Genomic DNA, 18,461 nt, shown 5'->3' on the forward strand with positions numbered 1-18,461 from the left:
TCTAAATCGTTTTTGTCTTTCTCTCTTTACTATCTCACTTATTTACTTTCAGCACGTGCATTTATCTCTGTGGTTGCTCATCATTGTGCATTAGCTAATTATATATACCATATTGAATACATGTTCACATCACAAGCACTTAATTGCATACATTGCACACCTCATTCTTCTCCTGAATTGCATAGATATAGTTTATATTAGTTGCTTGCGTAGTACTTTATAATTCTTATCATCAAGTGGACATTATCTTATGAGAAATTGAGAAGGGTTTGCATTAAAAATCAAATAAAACCCAATTCACCCCCCTCTTAGGTTGCACCATGGTTAACAGGATATGTTCACATACTACACATCTTGTTTCTAGTAAATATCAGACTCCAAATTTGGATGCGAGGAAGGTTTTCATGGGTGAGTTTATCAATTGAACCTTTGACGAAGGCATTATGACATTGTGAATGGGAGAATAGGTTTTACCTCACATGAGAGAAAAATTACATATATATACCATTATCTGTCATGTGATTCTAAAACTATATAACTATGCTATAACCATACATTAATAACAAACAAAGGCTAATGAAAATGAACAACATGAGCTACTTGGGCTCAACCTTAGTTGAGAGTGTGTAACCACCACTGTAGTCAAAGGCATTGCTATTGCTTACATCCTTTCTTGGTAGATATTCATTATAAGGATGCCGGGGAATGGTGCCCTTTGAAAATACAAAGTCTGTAGCAGATGATGATGCTGAGGTTGAGTTTGTATTCAACCCATCATTTCGTAATATGCTTTCAATCTCTTTCACTACGTCACTCATTGTTGGGCGGTCTACAGCTGATTCTTCAACACAATGCATTGCCAACTCCACGAAATTTGCAAAACATATGGGATTGGCTACACTTCCGATGTTTGGATCTATTAAATCCTTCAATCCATAGTGTTCGTCATTCTTGTCAATTTCGAGCTTCACTTCACGCACTATGTACTTACCTTTCTCAATTGGTTGCTTAGCAGTTATTATTTCTAGCATTACGACACCAAAGCTGTAAACGTCACTCTTCTGTGTCAGTTGTTGGGTCATATAGTACTCAGGGTCTAGATAACCCTACAATAAGATCACGATAAAAATGTAGTGGTTAAAAAAAGAAAAAGAAAATCATAGACCACAATAGTTCAATTAAAAATGACATAACTAGGATCAATGAGGTAGGAATAAAAATGATTAATGACATAACTGGACGATACTACTTGACGTATACCCTAAACAAAGAAATAAATTTATGAATGAATGAACAAGAATTCCTTTACCTAAAAAAGGACAATGAGTGAATGGATTAACGAGTGAAAGAATGAATGATTCAATTTGAAATTGAGATTCAAGATATTTGGTGTAACTATTCTTTGGGCTCGGTTAATAAATGCATTTGATATGCTATATCCATTTTTGAGTGCATGCACAACATTAAAATTTGATTAGATTGAACTTGGAAATTAAATTTGATTCAGATGTAATCAGAGTTTTGTAATAATAAAAACTATAATATGCCATGACAGTAATGATGTAACAACTCAAGGTAACACAGAATTTTCAAGATTAAAAAATGAAAGGCTGCTGCACTCACCAATGTGCCTTTAACTTGAGTGGAAATATGCTCCTTAGTGCTGTCTGATACAAGTTTTGACAGTCCAAAATCTGCAACCTTTGCAGTTAAATTTTCATCCAATAGAATATTACTTGACTTCACGTCCCTGTGAATTATTGGAGGATTAGCAAGATCATGAAGATAAGCTAATCCCCTAGCTGAGCCTAGAGCAATACGAAGTCTCCTCTTCCAATCCAGGTGAATGCCTGATCTCCCTGCAAGTAACAATAGCAGCCAGATAAACTTCTAAATGGATAGTAATTAAAATGGTTCTGAAAGAGGTTGGCGGGAGTTCTAGAATTTACCAGACAAACACTCCCTTAGTGTTCCATTGGGCATAAATTCGTAAACCAATATCTGTTCTCCTTGCTCAAAACTAAAACCGATGAGACCCAAAAGGTTCTTGTGGTGAACCCGTGAAAGCAACTCGATTTCATTCCTGAACTCACCCCCTCCCTGCATGGATCCTTGTTGTGCTCTTTTGATCGCCACCAGTTGTCCGCTTGTGAATGTTCCTCTATAAACCTAAAGCCATTCGAGATACGTTACTTGAATGGTTCCTAGTCAAAATAGGATTTTAGTAATTGGTACCGAGTTCCAAAGAAACCAATGGCTCACCTTTCCATATCCCCCGGATCCAATTTCATTGCTTTCCGCAAAACCATTGGTGCATTTTTTTAGTTCTTCATAAGAAAACCATCTAGCTCCTTTTAATTGTGGTGCACCACCGCTATCTTTACCACTTGGAGCCCAAGATGCTGGAACAAAAAGAACATCAGTTGAAATAAGCTATCAATTTTTAGAGTTCCTCTTATATAACACTAGTTTCTTAATGATTTTCTGTAGCGCATTACCAAAAGGTCTACTTAATTCAATGGCTCTCTCTGCTCGTTTCTTTTGCCAAATGGCATAGAGTCCCACCCCCATGAGAATGAGGACCAGAACAGCACCAGACACTGCTATTCCGATAATTATACTTGTGCTTAATGAAGCTCCTCCATGTCCACCTGTATATATATTTTCGCTTTATTTAATCAACCCACTTAAGGAGAGTATCGCTCAAATTCCTTCATAAGTAAAATTGGGATGAAGATACCTGGAAACACATAAAGAGATGCAATGAAATAATAGGGTCCAAACTCATGAGGAGGCTTATAAGTTTGATTACTTAGAGCAAACCCGATTCTCTGTATCTCTGACCGATTAAAATACTTTCCGTATGATGGAAAAAGTTCCAATTGGACCTGAAGATAGTCATCCGTGTTAAAGAAGGGGTTTTGAAGAGAAACTGACCCAGGAGTTAGACTAAGTTTCACCCATAGACTCATTTCCAGTGATTGGAACACAGTGACGTTGGACAATGCTCGGAAAGAAGGTGCTCTGAAGTATAATGTTCCTTCATAAGGATAGGCGCAATCACAACTCTGAGGATTAAGTCTCTGTTCAGGGGGACAAGATTTGGTTCCACAATTAGCAAGGCTAGTGGAATAGGGTTTTTCTGATTGTTGCTGAAGTTGGCAGTAGTTGGTATTTGAGAGAGCAACGGTGCACACAGGATTTCCAATAAGTCTGCAATACAAATGATATAGTTAGGAACAAATGAAATATACAAGATAACGAGGGCACGAAGTCTAAGTGAATTTGAAATATATTCATTGTAAGGTAAGCTATGCTTGCATGTTCTGACATTAGAGTATTTGTGTATCCAGAGCCCAACGTCACACTGGAAATTCTATTATCTTGCAAATCAACAAGCTGAAGTTGTTCGCTAATGCTCTCTCCCATGTCCAAAGTGCCATTTAATGAGTTGTTCCTTAATTTCCTGTCAAAAATCTGCAATGAATAAGCTTCTATTGTCGAGTTAATAGAAAAATAATCATTTCATTTTTCTATTTTGACTATATTTTACTCATTTTTCTTGGTCTTCTTTCCATATTCCAAGGCTTACACTTGCTGTAATTGTGGAAAGCTAAAGAGCTTTTGGGGCACTGTCCCTTCAAGTTTCGCATATTCCATGACCCTGGCCACCCATAAGAAAATCCACTATGTTGAGCAATTGATTCAAGGTCTTTTATGCTATTAATATCAGGCGAGAAATGACACTAGCTCACAGTACAGTGTAGTTAGAGATTTTATTGTTGAAAACCAGGAAGGAGCTTCTGATGGATCAAATGAGTTGTTGCTAAGGTCCCTAGCAAATGAAACCATGAAAAGTGTTAATCTGTCTAACCATGGCAACATTAAAGTAAACTTAATTTTGAGATACCAATTTGCTTATATTTTAAGAGTGCAGACTATTGTGCTTTGCGCTGCATTCTTACACATAATTGAGAGATTCCATCCCTGTTAGGTCGGGTACTGGGCCTGTCAGTTGATTATGTGCTAAATGCCTGAAAGGGAAACAGAGGAAATGAGAGATGGAAGTAGCTTTAGGAATAGGACTTAATTGGTGACCAGAAAAGATCGCTTACAATTCATTGATGTTTGTGAGATTGTTGAGATTTGATGGAACAGACCCTCTAAGGAAGTTCCTATCAAGCCGGCTGTTGAAAAATGAAAAAAAAAATGTGGACATAGGTTATTAGGAAAACTGAAGAAATGGCTAAGAGAAGATTAGCTGTAAACAAATTCTGTTAGAGGCCACTCACAGAACCTCAAGAGTTTGAACAAGTCCCAGTGTCTCTGGAATTGTCCCACTGAGCTGGTTTCCATCAAATAATCTGCCGGCAAGAGGCATGCATAGTATCAATACCACTTGAGAACTGAAAAGCTTAGTATCCAGTGGAACAAATATTATAATAGTTTCATAGGTGCTTATAAGCTTACACATGTATCAAAACCATTTCAGAACTGAAAAGCTTGGGCGGTATGGGGCCTGATAGCTTGTTCTTGTTGAAGTGGCTAGCACACAAAACTTGGAAACTTAATTGGAATAGAGCATTGAATATGTACAAGGCATATGCATATTCTTCATACAGACGTTATGAAAAGAACTGATAATTTTTGAAAAAAAAAAAGAAAACAACTCACAAGTGCTTTGCCTTTAGGAGGAGGTCAAGTCCTGGGGATTTGTCAGTTGAGACAGGGATTACACCAGTCAATTGATTGTCTGCTAGGTCCAGCCAATAAAGTTTTGACAGTGTCCCTAAGGAGGGAGGTATACCACCAGTGAAATTGTTTGAATTTAGAGCCCTTGAAGAACATTAATCCAATTAAGTTGCTGGTATTCAACTGATTTCATAGAAGAGGAAGTACTCTTAGTATTGACTCAGTTCTTACAAGAAAGACAGCTGTGCTAAATTGCCCAATTCTTTTGGGATACTACCAGTGAAACTGCAGCCAGCTAAGATCCTTACAGATAAAAAGAGAAACGATACAGTGAAATAAATCTAGATGTACACTTGTTAGCCAATTTCAATGAATCTGAGTATATATCTCACATAAATGGACAAACCAAGCAACCAAACTATCTTTGTAGGATCTTACAGTATGTTTAGCTTTTGCAGATCTCCTATTCGTGGAGAAAGGGAACCTGTAAGACCTCGGTTGAATGACAGGTCCCTGTGATATAAACGTGGCATGAGTCTCGTCTCAAGAATTCTGGATATAGACTTGAACTCAATAAAAAAATTGGTTTCAGGAAAAAGAAAAAAAAGTAATTGACACGGAGTGTAAACCTTTTTTTTCTCTCATATTTTGTTTGTTCTCTTTCCCCATTTATCTTTGTTATAGCAACCGCCAATGGTACTTAAGTTTTGTTGCTAATATGATACCTATGGTTTAGTCTCATCCTAGCTAGGATGAAGAGAGAAGGGAACTCACAAGGATCTCAGTTCAGTAAATTGGCCGATGTCACCACTAAGTGTTCCTTTGAGGTTCATTGTCGATAATCTCCTGCAGAAAAGAAAAGGTGAATTTGATGGGAGAAATTAATGTTTTGGCTTTTAAGGGCCATCCTTTTGGGAGTTAAAATCAGCCCCCACACAAGATAGTTTCCCACAACATCCCATAGTATATCCCCGCCGTGTATTGGGAACATCCCTCGATGATAGTACCAAAAGTAATGAGACATTATCGGAAAATGTTTCCAATACACGGCGGGATGTGCTGTGGGACTTTGTGGGAAACTATCTTGTGGGGGGCTGATTTCAACTCCCTTTTTGGTGGGGGGGCACTTGTATTCTTTCTTCTCCGCCCTCTTTATTCCTTCTCAATAAAATTTATTATTTAATATAAAAAATGGGAGAAAATATTTTTTGTCAAATGCAGAAAAGTCGACTGCTTTAACAAAAAAGAAAGGAAGCGTAGCCTACTTTGAGCTTCATGTCATGCAAGGTTTCAATGCCTTGCATATTACAAATCATTTAGACCATGGGCTTATCCTAGGAGTTCAAAATGGTCGCAGGGCTCCCTTGTGACCCCGATGAGACATGAGCACGCCAGAAGTTGAAATAAATCCAAAATATCTTGTGAACTGACTTTTTATATCAATTGCTTTTGTGCCAGTGTTTCACTGGGGCTGCAAGCACAGTAGCAGCACATGTGCTCTCCTTTTTGGTGTATAATGTGCATTGGTGCTTGCAACACTGAGAAGATTCACTACTCTGGTTGGTTAGGTTGAGCATTTGTTGAATTTTGAATGGGCCCGACCCTTACATAGTTGAAATTCTTCAGTGCAACAACCCAACTTGCACCACTATTTTTCAAAAGCCTTAACACTATTGAGAAAAGAATTACGATGAATACTACTATTGTTAATTATTATTAATTACAAAGAATTGAAAATTGAATCTCTTGAAGCAGAGGGGTTCAAAGGTTCCGTGGTATGATTTGGCTAAGGAGGTTTATGGTCATAGTGTGCTCCCTAGGAGCAGGAAATCGAGGAGATTTGTTGATCCTTATGTGGACAAAGTGGTCCAAATTGGTGGGGAGTATAAGTTGAAGAGGCATTCAACGTAGAAGAAGGGGTTGAGGGTGAAACTCAGCTCGAGTATGTCTTGCTAGGTAGGGAAGATATGTTTGGGTTGAGGTTCTGGTGTTCTGGTTATAATGTTTATGGGGTTCGGCAAAAGTTTTTTGAGGAACTTGTGCTGTGTTTGGTTTCAAAGAAAAAGTAGGGAAAAGAAGGGAATGGTAGGGAAATCTATATAAACCAAATACAGCCTTTTAATGTAAATTATATAAGTATAGGCTTTTATGGGGAGCTTAGGATTGGGCCGTAATAAGTGTTTAAAAACAAGTGCTTATTATTTTAAATTTCTCATTTCACATTGGGCTTGATAGTCTTTTTCCCCAATAAGCACTTAAAAAAGCATTTGTAACTATTTTGTCTTTCATTTTCTTTCAAATTTTCAAAGTATACCCTTATGAAAGTATTTTTATTAAATTAATTTTATAAAAACACTTGTGTGAAAGTACTTACAAAGGCAATTTTGTGAAATCACTTTTATAAAAGTAATTTTATGAAAAATACTTTTACACGAAAGCACTTTTACGAAAAATAAGCACTTATTGGTGTATAAGCACTAATTTAATTTTTTATGAAATTACTTTTATGAATAAGTGATTTTTTTATTTCGGATTTTTTTCCGAAACACCAATAAATGCTTAATGGTGTAATTCCAGCCCAAATAAGCACTTATTTTAAATAAACACTTATTTTTAAGCACTCCTGAACATGGCCTAAATCTTGTATAGGTCATGTTGATGGCCTCTTTCCTTAGGCTAATCCCTCTTGTATTACCTTCTCTTTTTTATTTTTATTATCAAAAAATTAATTACAAACAGATATGATATAACGATAATAGCATAAACTTGTTTTACAATACCAGTTCCAAGCCTGAGGGTTGTATTAGATTGGAAACCATAATGAAAACACGAGCAGCTAAAGATGAAGTTTGAATTGCTTGTGCATTCTTTGGTTTATGGGTGCAATAATAAATGAGTAAGCCAGCAAGGGATCTCTGCTTGATAGAGTACAATGTTGATACATGATTATGTAGATTGACTTACAATGCGGTCACCCTAGAATTGGTGCAAGTGACTCCCTCCCATGGTGCCCCACAAGGGTCATTTGACTTTCCCCAGCTTGGTGGTGTATTCTGCCATTGCTCCTTCAAAGATTGTAGTGCCACAGCTGTTCCAATACACCATTTTATGTACATAGTCAGCTTTATTATATAATATCATTGAAAAGCTATATACAATATGCATCTTGCATTAAAAAAGCCCATAATTCTGAATATTGGTCTCAGTTATATATGGGGTTTGGAAGCGGTGCATTGCCATTGGGTAGGACTAGCAGAAACATGTGTGATGTACGAGTTTTGTTAAGCGAAAGTTAAATAATAGAAATGCATTAGAGTAGGCAATTATTTAATTTTTAAATAATTAATAATTACTTATATTTTAAATACTATTTTTAATATTTTTTTTGTAATATAAAATAACAATAATTAACTTCAGTCAGGATTGTTCATCAAACTGATGAAACTGACCAAACTGACCTAATCTGACCTGAGTTGGTCACTTTCTAGTATTTTTGGTCAGCTTCGATTCAACAATTTCTCAATCTGATCAAATTGGGTTAGTTTCGGTTTATCCATTTGTAAATCAATCAAAATTGAACCAACTCAATCATAATATTTTATATTTACTCAACCGGTTGAATTGTTCAATCTATCACCCGAACTTGATTCTAGGTCTAGTTCTATTGAAACCTGCCATTCGGTCAAAACCGTTGACTTGGTAAAAAATCACCTAACTCAGAGGGTTCAACTGTTGACTTGTTTGACCCAGTCATTGGGTTGTGGGTTGCATACTTAATACATGTGCAAACTTTTAGAGGCCATAACTTTGCACTTCGATGTTCAATTGAGGTGATTTTTTTTTTTATTTTGGGTAACATTTCAATATCTCTTTGTCCCAAGGTCCCGTTGGTGCCTTGCCCCGCTATTTTTGCAAAAAAAACCCCCTTTTTTCACCTTAAATCACAATTTAACATTTTCTATAAATAAAAAACTAAATTAAAAAATATAAAATAATACATATATTATATGTAAAACATAATTATACAATATTTATTAATAAAATATGTATTTGCACACACATATATACATATATGCACATTTATATATAAAGTGTTGATGTGGAACAATCTGACCCGTTCGTCCTAGACGGTTAATTTCAAGTGACCAACTCGAGTTGGTCGGTTTTCACTAATGGTCGGTCAATTTCAAGTGACCAACTCCCCAACCCGACCAGATCAGTTTGGTTGGCTAAATAATCTACAACCGAATTGAACCACCTAGCGAATACTTCTAATTTCAGCTAAATTAATAGTCCAATCTCTAACAAATAAAAATAGTTCAATCTCCACTAATTGTTGACAATTTATAGCAAAAATACATAATTATTGAAAATCTATTTATAATGAAAATACAATAAATAACTAAAAAATGCTTCAATACCTCTAAGTTATTTAATCTACTTTCACTATTTTAATAATATTTAATTTTCTTTTCAATTATTTAGATTTTATTCTTATTATCGAACATTATTAAATCTATTATAATTAATTTTTTGTTTTTAATAAATTTTTTAAAAGTTATTACATAATTTTGTTATTTAATCCATTTTTTGTTTTTTTAAATAATATTTAAAATATGATTTAGTATTAATTTTTTGTTATTTAAAACATTTAAAATTAGTTATTTTTTAAATTATTTATATTTTGTATTCTTATAATCAAATATTATTAAATCTATTATAATTATTTTTTTTTTGATAATTTTTTTTTATGTTATTCATAATTTGTTATTTTAACTATTTAAAATTTAGTTATGTTAAATATTTTATTATTTAATTGAAACTTTTTTTTGGATAGTTATAGATGAAGAATGGGGGAGAAGATAAATACAAATTAGAGATAATTATGATATAAATAGGAATTAGAAATAGTTAGAGATAATTTAGGAGAAAGTGGGGGATATTTAGTTTCCTAATAAAAAGGAGAGGAAAAAGGGAGATAAGGCATGCTAGGTGGCAACTCCATAGGCTTCTAGAGGGAATCTTGCACCCCCTCTAGAATTGCACGATTTGGGTAATGGAGCACAAAGGCCATCTGATGTGGTATATATATATTGATAAAGATCAATTCAAATTTGAATTTGTTAAAGATATTGGATATGCAAATCTGATTCAACCCGATTTAATTATCCATAGGTCTGTAAAATTTAATAAATTATTAACAGGAAAATAAGGAATAAAACATTCTATATAAAGAAAAACAAAAAATATAAGCATTCTTTTCAATTATTTTTGACATAAATACACACACATATATATATATAAGAGGCAATTCGAATTTAATCCAATTTTTTTTATCTGATCCAATCGTGCAATTCAAAAATTCAATAGTAAATATCCAAATCTGACAAAAATAGGATTATATTCAAATTCGAATCAGATCATTATCTCATCCATTTTGCACCCCTACCACATGGACCTAACTTTGGCACATTCTTGAACTATTTTAGAAGAGATGTACAAAACGAGAGAGAGAGAGAGATGAACAAAGCCTCAACTGCTAAGACGCAAAATTGATAAATTTAAGGGAAGGGAAGGAGAGAGGCCTACTGGTAACGTGGGCTCAAAACAAAAAGATATGTCATGCCCAAGGAATGTTAAAGATAATAAAGATAATCACATCAACAACAGCTAAATAAACAAAAATACAAATGGATTTCAATAAGAAATAATGTCTTAATCCGAATGTATCCGCACGCGTGTGGTTTGCTGTAGTCATTGCCCAAGCTTTGGATGGAAAGATAAATTAACCAATATATTAAAGGACTAAAAGTACTCAGAGTTGTCCATCTTAGTGGAACTAAATGTGAAAGTAAATAACATTAACAATGGTGAAAGGTGTCTTTTCTTGTATTAAAAAGGATAAATTAACAAGAAAATTCAACCAGCCTTTAAAATTGGTCTCTACATCATCGATACCGGGTTATTTTTCGGTTGTAAACAAATCAGGATACTTTATGAGTGATAGGAAAACTAGTTTATTAGGGCTGTAAAACACCTGATTGAGAATTATGAATTTTGCATGAATTGTAGGATAAAGATGCCCAACTACATAAATCATGCTTATGTAATGATTCAGAGGAATCATTTGTACATGTATTGTTTCTTTGCCCGGCAGCACAAGCAGTATGGTTTGGCTCTCACCTTCATTTTAAAACTACAGTATATAATTAATTTTTTGAATGTGCAGGATTTTATCCATTTTTGGTGGTGTAAGAGGATGTAGAGCACAATCCCATTGACGGTGGGTGTTTACTATATGGCGCTCTTGTTATAAGAAACATTTGGCATGCTCGGAACGCAAAAATTTTTGAAATCACCCATCTTAATTAATCGCGCCCATTGCAATTATTTGTAAAATAAGGCGATGTAAAATTTACATCGGTTCGCTTTTATATCTATTTGGTAAAAGAGTATAATTATTATTGATGTAAAATTACACTCTGTTTTAGTTTTGCTTAGATGGAATATAATTTTATGTCGATAATATGCATGTATGACACATATACAAAATTCCTGTTAAAAGATTTTAGTTAGTAATGATAAATAGTTTCATGCAACTTTTTAGTGCTTTTAGCCTAATAGACCCCTTTGAGACCAATTAACCAATCCAAGCTTAACCCGAGCTTGGATCAAATCCAAATATTTCAACTTTTAGTTCAAGGTTGGGTTGGAAAGATCATGCTTGGCCACATGCCCAATCAAGGCTAGGCCTTACGTCCAATATTTAGTTCAAGTTTTTTTTTTTTTTTTGTGTTGGACTCAAAATTAGCCTCTAGGTAACTCTAGCTCTAGTTTAAACCTAGCTTGGCCCTAACCTAACCCAAATTCGACCCAATTACAGACATGCAATTATATTTTTTAGTGATATTTCGGCTTAAATTCTACATGCATATACATACATACATATTTGGTGGTGCCCAGCTAGCACTAAATAACTTAAATATATAAAACAACCCAAAAATTAATTTATTGAATTCTAATACGTGGCTGTTGTCTAAGAGAAAATCACAATGCTACCAAATATCCTTTTACGTACGTTCAGCGGTTAAGTTACACTGCAAGTAAGAATCAAGATCAGTATTAATTACATGTCTATTTTCATTTGAGATGAATAAAAGTCACCTGCTTGAGTTTTAATATAATAGATAGATTAATATATAATGAAATGGTTGGTTTCAATTAAGATCTACCGTGTTAGAAAATTAGAAAACATCAAGTAATTAACTGCGTTTAGAAGATTGAGGACCAAGATCTCACATACCATCTTGCGTGTCTGTATCGGAGGAGGCCATATGATGAAGTTCTGCATAACACACCACAAACAGCAAAACGGCCGGTATGGTTGGCATGGCAGCGATCCTCTTCTAGCCTCAAAAGACCCGCACAAGAAGATGAAGGTCGTTGGATCTGATATCACCAGCAGGCCATCCTTTGTGGCTCTGGCTGTTGTATCCACTTTACTATCGTCTCTGCCACCGGTTGCGACACTCACCTTTGAAATTTGAATTAACCACTTGGGTTCAAAGATAGTAGCAGTGACTAATCAAGCTTTTTATTTCCTCACCCAACGATGAACCCCATTAAAAAAAAAAAAGGTTTTGTTGGTTGGTTTACCCTTTCCTCTGTCGCCTTTCCCAACTTGTGGTGTCACTGTTGCCTTTCCTTAGAAGTTAATCTAGCTAAATGTTGTGATGAAATCCACTGAAGTCTCAGTAGTGTTCCTTCCATTGGTCCCACAACCACTATAACTTCCACGAGATAACTAAGAAAAGTAACGGTATGAATGATGAAGTGTATTATTTATTATATAAGTAAAGTGGTTCGACATTGTTTTGTGGATGGTTGGTGGCTATTTATGTGTGGGCTGGCCAATCAGCTTCCTTCTTCTGTCCACTCCCACCCTCGCCCCTTTGGTTGGCTCACTAGTGGATAGTGGATGAAGGGTGATTATTGTAGAAAAACTTCTGAGAAAAGCCACGTCTCCATTAATTATTCCGAAAATTTTAGTCTTCTCATGATGATAATATCGGTGACGTGATTTAATATCCAACGCCTGGCCGGCCCTAAAGTTTCTTACCATTCCTGAAACTTCCCCTTAAGTTTGGTAATTGTAATTACCTCCCTTCTGATATAATTGCAAGTAGATTCATTTTTTTAAAATCCTTTAACAAGAGATATGAAAATATCCAAAATACCCATACAATTATTATTGAGGTTGGTTTATACAGTAAAAATAATAAAAATTTATGAACAATAATGAAAAAAGAGAGTTTGAAGTTGCAGTTTTACCTTTGAATGATTGATATGAAGGGTAAATTTGAAAAATAAATCAACTTTGGAAAAGAGATTTGATGGAGGGTGATTTGGCCCGACCACATAATAAGGGGACACGTGCACGTGACTCGACATAAGTGACAGCTCATCCTAATGAGTTCGGGACAATTCAGCATAACGAAGCTCGCTGACCCAGTCTGACAGCCCACCCAAAGCAGTAGCTCGCTACAAGTTGATACTCCGTTTCCCCGAGCTAAGACTCCCCAAGTAAGAAGCACCCCGAGCTAAGATTCTCTAAGTAGGGAGAATCCCGAACTGGAAACACCTCGAGTTAAGCTCGTCAGCTCCCTAACATAAGCTCGCTCCTGCCTAAGGCTACCTCAGGGACCCGCCTCGGAGCACCTCGGTGCATCACCAGCAGCTCGGTGTAAGGTAGCTCGCTACAGAGCAGTTCGGCATATCATAGAAGATTTTCTACCTGACAACCGTACTTGCCAAACCTGGAGACTGCACCCACGTCTCTCGTCTGGCGGCTTCATGCCTGCCAACCTTGGAGGCTGTCAGGGTCGTACTCTGTAGCGGCCACCTTTGCCCGACAACTCAGCTCTGACAAATAACGGCCAGCCACTCTAAGCCCTTATTTGACAGCAGATCGCCACAATAGAGATTTGGAGGCGGTTACACCTGACAAGTCAGAATACCAATATATAAAGACCTTGACCCCTAGGGGTGAAGGTATTGCGTGATCATCACTCTTAGCCCTTTCATTTCTCTACACTCTCTCTCTTTTGCTCTCCCAGTTTACTAACTTGATCGTTGGAGTGTTCCCGCCGGGTGAACCCCTCGTGATCCTTCATCTTCTTCCTCTCAGGTGCCTCTCGTCCGTCACCAGCTAGAAGCAGAGCCACTTAGCCAAAGTCAGAGAGGCTATGCTCAACTTCCAGTCCTACTTCATCAAGCAGATCCCGAGATCTGAGAACGCTGAGGCCGATGCCCTGTCCCGATTAGCCAGCACAAGTGACAACACCATGAGAACCATGTACATAGAGAACTTGCCTCGGCCTAGCATTCTCAGGGGGGCAGAGGAGGTTGCTCCTGTCGTACAAGCAGAGCCGAGCTGGATTGATCCACTCGCGAGCCACCTGCTACACGAGACCCTCCCTACGAATCGTAATGCTGCCAGAAGGGTAGAGCGCCAGGCAGCCAAATACGTCATAATAGATGGACAACTGTACCGAAGATCTTACACGCTCCCTTATCTGCGCTGCTTACGACCTTTTGAAGCCGAGCTCGTGCTCCGCGACACTCATGAGGGTCTGTGCGGCGGACACATGGGAGGCAGGGCCCTCGCCCAGAAAGCACTACAACAAGGATATTATTGGCCAACGATGAAGGCAGATGCAATTGAGTTTGTCAAAAGGTGTGATAAGTGTCAGAAGCACGCCAACATCCTCCGCCAGCCCGTTGCCGACCTAAAGTACCTCACCAATCCATGGCCCTTCGCACAATGGGGAATCGATATACTCGAACCGTTTCCACCAGTGATAGGACAGATGAGGTTTTTAGTGGTAGCAGTTGATTATTTCACTAAGTGGGTGGAGGTCGAACCTCTCGCAACGATCATAGCGCGAAGTGTGCAGAACTTCTTCTGGAAGAATATAGTTTGTCATTTCGGACTACCCCGAGTGCTCATCTCTGACAACGGTAAACAATTCGAGGACATCAAATTCCATAACTGGTGTAAAGACATGGGGATACAACAAAATTTCACCTCAGTGGCGCACCCTCAAGCAAACGGTCAAGCGGAAGTCACAAACAGAGCCATTCTCTGCGGACTGAAGGCACGCCTAGCCCGAGCTAAAGGACTGTGGGTAGACAAACTACCCAGCGTACTATGGGCTTATCGAACCACTGTGAAGACCGCGACGGGTGAGACTCCCTTCAACCTCACTTACGAGACAGAGGCAATCATCCCAGCCGAGATCGAGGTCCCAACACTACGCCTGGAAGCATACGACGACGAAGCAAATAAGGATGAGCTACGTACCAACCTTGACCTGCTTGACGAGGTACGGGACCTTGCATACATTAGGACCGCGGCCTACCAGCAGAGAGTAGCTCGGTACTATAACGCCAGGGTCAAGAAGCAGAACCTCCGCATCGGAGATCCGGTCCTTCGTAAAATCATGGTACCTGAGCCCGGTGTTGGTAAGCTCGGGCCAAATTGGGAAGGACCCTACCGAGTAAAGCGGGTACTTGGGGAAGGAACGTATGAGCTCGAAACCCTAGAAGGGAAGCAGGTACCTCGGGCATGGAATATTGTCAATCTAAGGCAATATTACTTGTAATTACCGAGCTGAGTGGACCATAAGTCACTCCTAGAGCCTAAGGGCCAAAGTGCCAAGCTAAACCTCGGCACCACACAAGACCCAATCGCCTCCTTGGCATGGGCGAATTCCATAAGTGAGTGAACCATGAGTCGCTTCTAGAGCCTAAGGGCCAAAGTGCCGAGCTAAACCTCGACACCATACAAGACTCAGTCGCCTCCTTGGCATGGGCGAACTCCAGAAGTGAGTGGACCACAAGTCGCTCCTAGAACCTAAGGGCCAAAGTGCCAAGCTAAACCTTAACACCATACAAGACCCAGTCACCTCCTTGGCATGGGCGAACTCTAGAAGTGAGTGGACCACGAGTCGCTCCTAGAGCCTAAAGGCCAAAGTGTCGAGCTAAACCTCAGCACCATACAAGACCCAGTCGCCTCCTCAGCCTGAGCGAACTCTAAAAGAGAGTGGACTATGAGTCACTCCCCCAGCCTAAGGGCTAAAATTCTGATCTAACAAAAGACCTCGACACCACCAAAGACCTAGTCGCTAGTTCGACATAAGCAAAGTACTCTAAAAATGCCTAAGGTATAGGCAGCTCGGGTATGAGCACCTATGATAGCTCGGGCATACCAGGCAGTTCGACATAGGCGAGGTAACCAGTGCGCAGACAGGTCAGGCATACACCCTACAATGTCGCTCACTTCGGCGTACACCTTGTGAAGTTGCCTCTAAGCACTAAGTGACTGTTCGGGGTAACAGCTAAGGAACCCCTATTTCGGTCATCTTGCTCGATAGTTCAACAGTTTGAAAAAAATCACCATGGCCAGAAGATCAATTGCACAACACTTAACAAAAAATGTATTTCATTATAAAGAGTTCATTACAAAAGGGGGGAAAGGAGAAAAAGAAGCTGAGCTCGCAGGCTCACAATACAAAAACTACTTAGGGCACTCATTGCTCTTGCTTGAAGCCTCAACGGAGGAGCCAGCCTTGTCATCGGCATTGGTCTCTGCAATGTCGTCACCGTCGCTCTCCGCTTCCGAGTTCGGGTCTTCAACACCTTCAAGGGCTACCTCCTTTGTGATTTGCGAGGTAGTGATGGCACTCACATCGAGCTGCGGGAATTCACGCTTGATCAGTCACCTACCGAACTTGAAGCCTTTGCGGTAGCCCTCCGCCCCAGCCTCGACCAGCTCTCCCTCGAACTCCTCCGAGCTCTTATAATATTGGACGACCTTGACCTTGGCCTCCTCCGTGGACTGGAGAAAGATTTCAGTCCGCTCCTTGACATCCGCCTCGAGGTTCTCCACCTTACGCTCCAGATTCGCTTTCTCTGACATCAGTGACTCGATGAGCTCCTTTTGAGCTCGCACATTGTTCTCCAGGTGATGGATCTTGCCACGAGCTAAGTTTAGTTCAGTATGAGCCTCACGAGACGAACTCACAACAACTAGAGCCCGCTTTAAGTGCTACTCAGATTGGTAGGTCAAGGCGTGGACAGCGGAGTTCACCTACCAAGAATATAAGTTAGTACCACCAAGGCTATAGATACAAAAAAAAAAAATCGGAGTAAAACAAGACTTACCACCATGCAGTGGGTAGCGGCCCGAGCTTCGAGCTGAGCAGGCGTTAGTTCAGCCCAACTAGCTACCTCCTCAGAGTATACAACTTCTTTGCTCTTTTGAAGGCTATATTGCGGGGTCAGGATACTCCGAACTGACCCTTCGCTCCCCGAAGAAACAACGGTTGTCGTAGGGGCGGGTCCCAAAGATGTCTCGGGTGCATGAGGTGGGACCTTCTCCAACTCCAAGTCGATCAACGGAGGCGCACTGGAAGGCTGTTTGGGCTCAGGGATGATGGGCTCTGGAAACTCAGTACGAGCTCTTTTGGTAGCTCACTTCTTCTTCTTTCCCTTCATCTGCCCTAGAAGCTTGTCCGCGCTGAAATGCATGGGAGCTGCCACAAAACCTGGCGTTAACAACGTCAACAAGAATAAAATACCAACTATTAAAAATAACTCTAAACCAAAGATCTCTACTAAGACTCAATCCGGCCTGCACGAGCTTATCTTCGGCAAGGTAATCCTTGCAGTGGAAGCCGAGCTTTGCCCACGATTGGAGTGTCTCCCTTGTCTTCAGGTCCAGCCTAACACTAGAATCCTGAATGGCGGCCCTCCAATGGGTAGGGAAAGGCCACCCTGTAGGATTGCAAACTACGAAATAACTCCATTTCCAGGTCGGGATCTTATTGGGTAGTTCATGTAAAAGTTTATAGCCTGGGCGAGGTGATAGATAATAGGTTCGCCTATGCTCGGGAAGGACGCAGGAAGAATTTCTCTTAATCGATAAAATAGAAGAAAAAATTTCGAGGTCGAGAGGTAGACAGTACTCGTAGAAAAGAGAGATCGTCCCTACTACATTCCGAATTAAGTTTGGGTGTAATTGGTCTATAGTAAAGTCGAAGAACTTCAGAACCTCGATGATCAAGGGATGCAAAGGTAAGCGAAGACCAGCCATGAGCTGCTCTTCGAAGATTACGATCTCGTTATAATCGTGCTCCCAAGGGAAGTTAGTTATGGGGAGACTGTAGTTGTTCTCTGCCGGGAGGTGGTAGTGACCTATCAAAGCCCTAAGTCTATCTACGGTCAGCGTCGAGGGACCGAACCTGTCTGGCGCCTGACCTCGATGAGAAGTAGGCGCTGGATTATTTGCGGCCTCTCGTGCCTCCTAGGATGACTCCACCTCGGGAGGACCGACCTGAGCCGAGGTACCTTCCTCGGGCTCATCTAAGAGACTATCAAAACTAAGTTGCGACATGACTATTGAACTGAACCAAACTGAAAAAGAAAAGCTAGGGGAGACTCACCAAGAAGAGAGGTCGAACTGAAGGACTGACGAACTAGAAAATCCGAGTTGAGGACTTTAATCGCGACCTCAAGGCGAACGCTAGTGAACTTATGGCGGAGAAAATGACTCGGGTCCCCCCTTATTTATAGCCGTAAGGTCAGGGGATCAACGGTCAAGATCAGGACGATCCAACGGCTCTCAAGAAAATCGGCTGCGCGACCCCCGAGGTGAAATCAGTTTAGCGCGTTTTTTGGCGTCCACGGAGTCTATAGATCGTGTGACG

The 18,461-nt window shown here is 39.4% G+C and overlaps 1 protein-coding gene across 1 annotated transcript; it reads right to left on the minus strand.

Moving 5' to 3' along the window:
- Positions 1 to 382: 382 nt before the first annotated feature.
- LOC104610856 (Leucine-rich repeat protein kinase family protein) lies at positions 383 to 12,256 on the minus strand. The gene is made up of 19 exons (XM_010277677.2): positions 11,996 to 12,256; positions 7,657 to 7,780; positions 5,467 to 5,538; positions 5,131 to 5,205; positions 4,924 to 4,995; positions 4,675 to 4,836; positions 4,471 to 4,545; positions 4,293 to 4,364; positions 4,116 to 4,187; positions 3,966 to 4,034; positions 3,761 to 3,835; positions 3,593 to 3,664; positions 3,332 to 3,466; positions 2,741 to 3,213; positions 2,499 to 2,651; positions 2,263 to 2,402; positions 1,950 to 2,169; positions 1,624 to 1,859; positions 383 to 1,106 (listed from the first exon to the last, which is right to left on the minus strand). Exons 1-19 carry the CDS (start codon positions 12,081 to 12,083, stop codon positions 597 to 599), a joined length of 2,895 nt encoding a protein of 964 aa, XP_010275979.1. The 5' UTR covers positions 12,084 to 12,256; the 3' UTR covers positions 383 to 596.
- Between the last annotated feature and the right edge of the window lie 6,205 nt (positions 12,257 to 18,461).

The sequence above is a fragment of the Nelumbo nucifera genome, chromosome 4 (assembly GCF_055504915.1).
Source record: "Nelumbo nucifera cultivar China Antique chromosome 4, China Antique-T2T, whole genome shotgun sequence".
Taxonomy (NCBI): Eukaryota; Viridiplantae; Streptophyta; class Magnoliopsida; order Proteales; family Nelumbonaceae; genus Nelumbo; species Nelumbo nucifera.

Coding starts and splice junctions, on each gene's coding strand:
- LOC104610856 (XM_010277677.2), bottom strand. CDS start 12,083: ATGCCAACCATACCGGCCGTTTTGCTGTTTGTGGTGTGTTATGCAGAA. Junction 4,365..4,470: donor GAAATGGTTTTGATACATGT/GTAAGCTTATAA, acceptor TCTTGCCGGCAG/ATTATTTGATGGAAACCAGC. Junction 2,652..2,740: donor ATCTCTTTATGTGTTTCCAG/GTATCTTCATCC, acceptor ATATATATACAG/GTGGACATGGAGGAGCTTCA.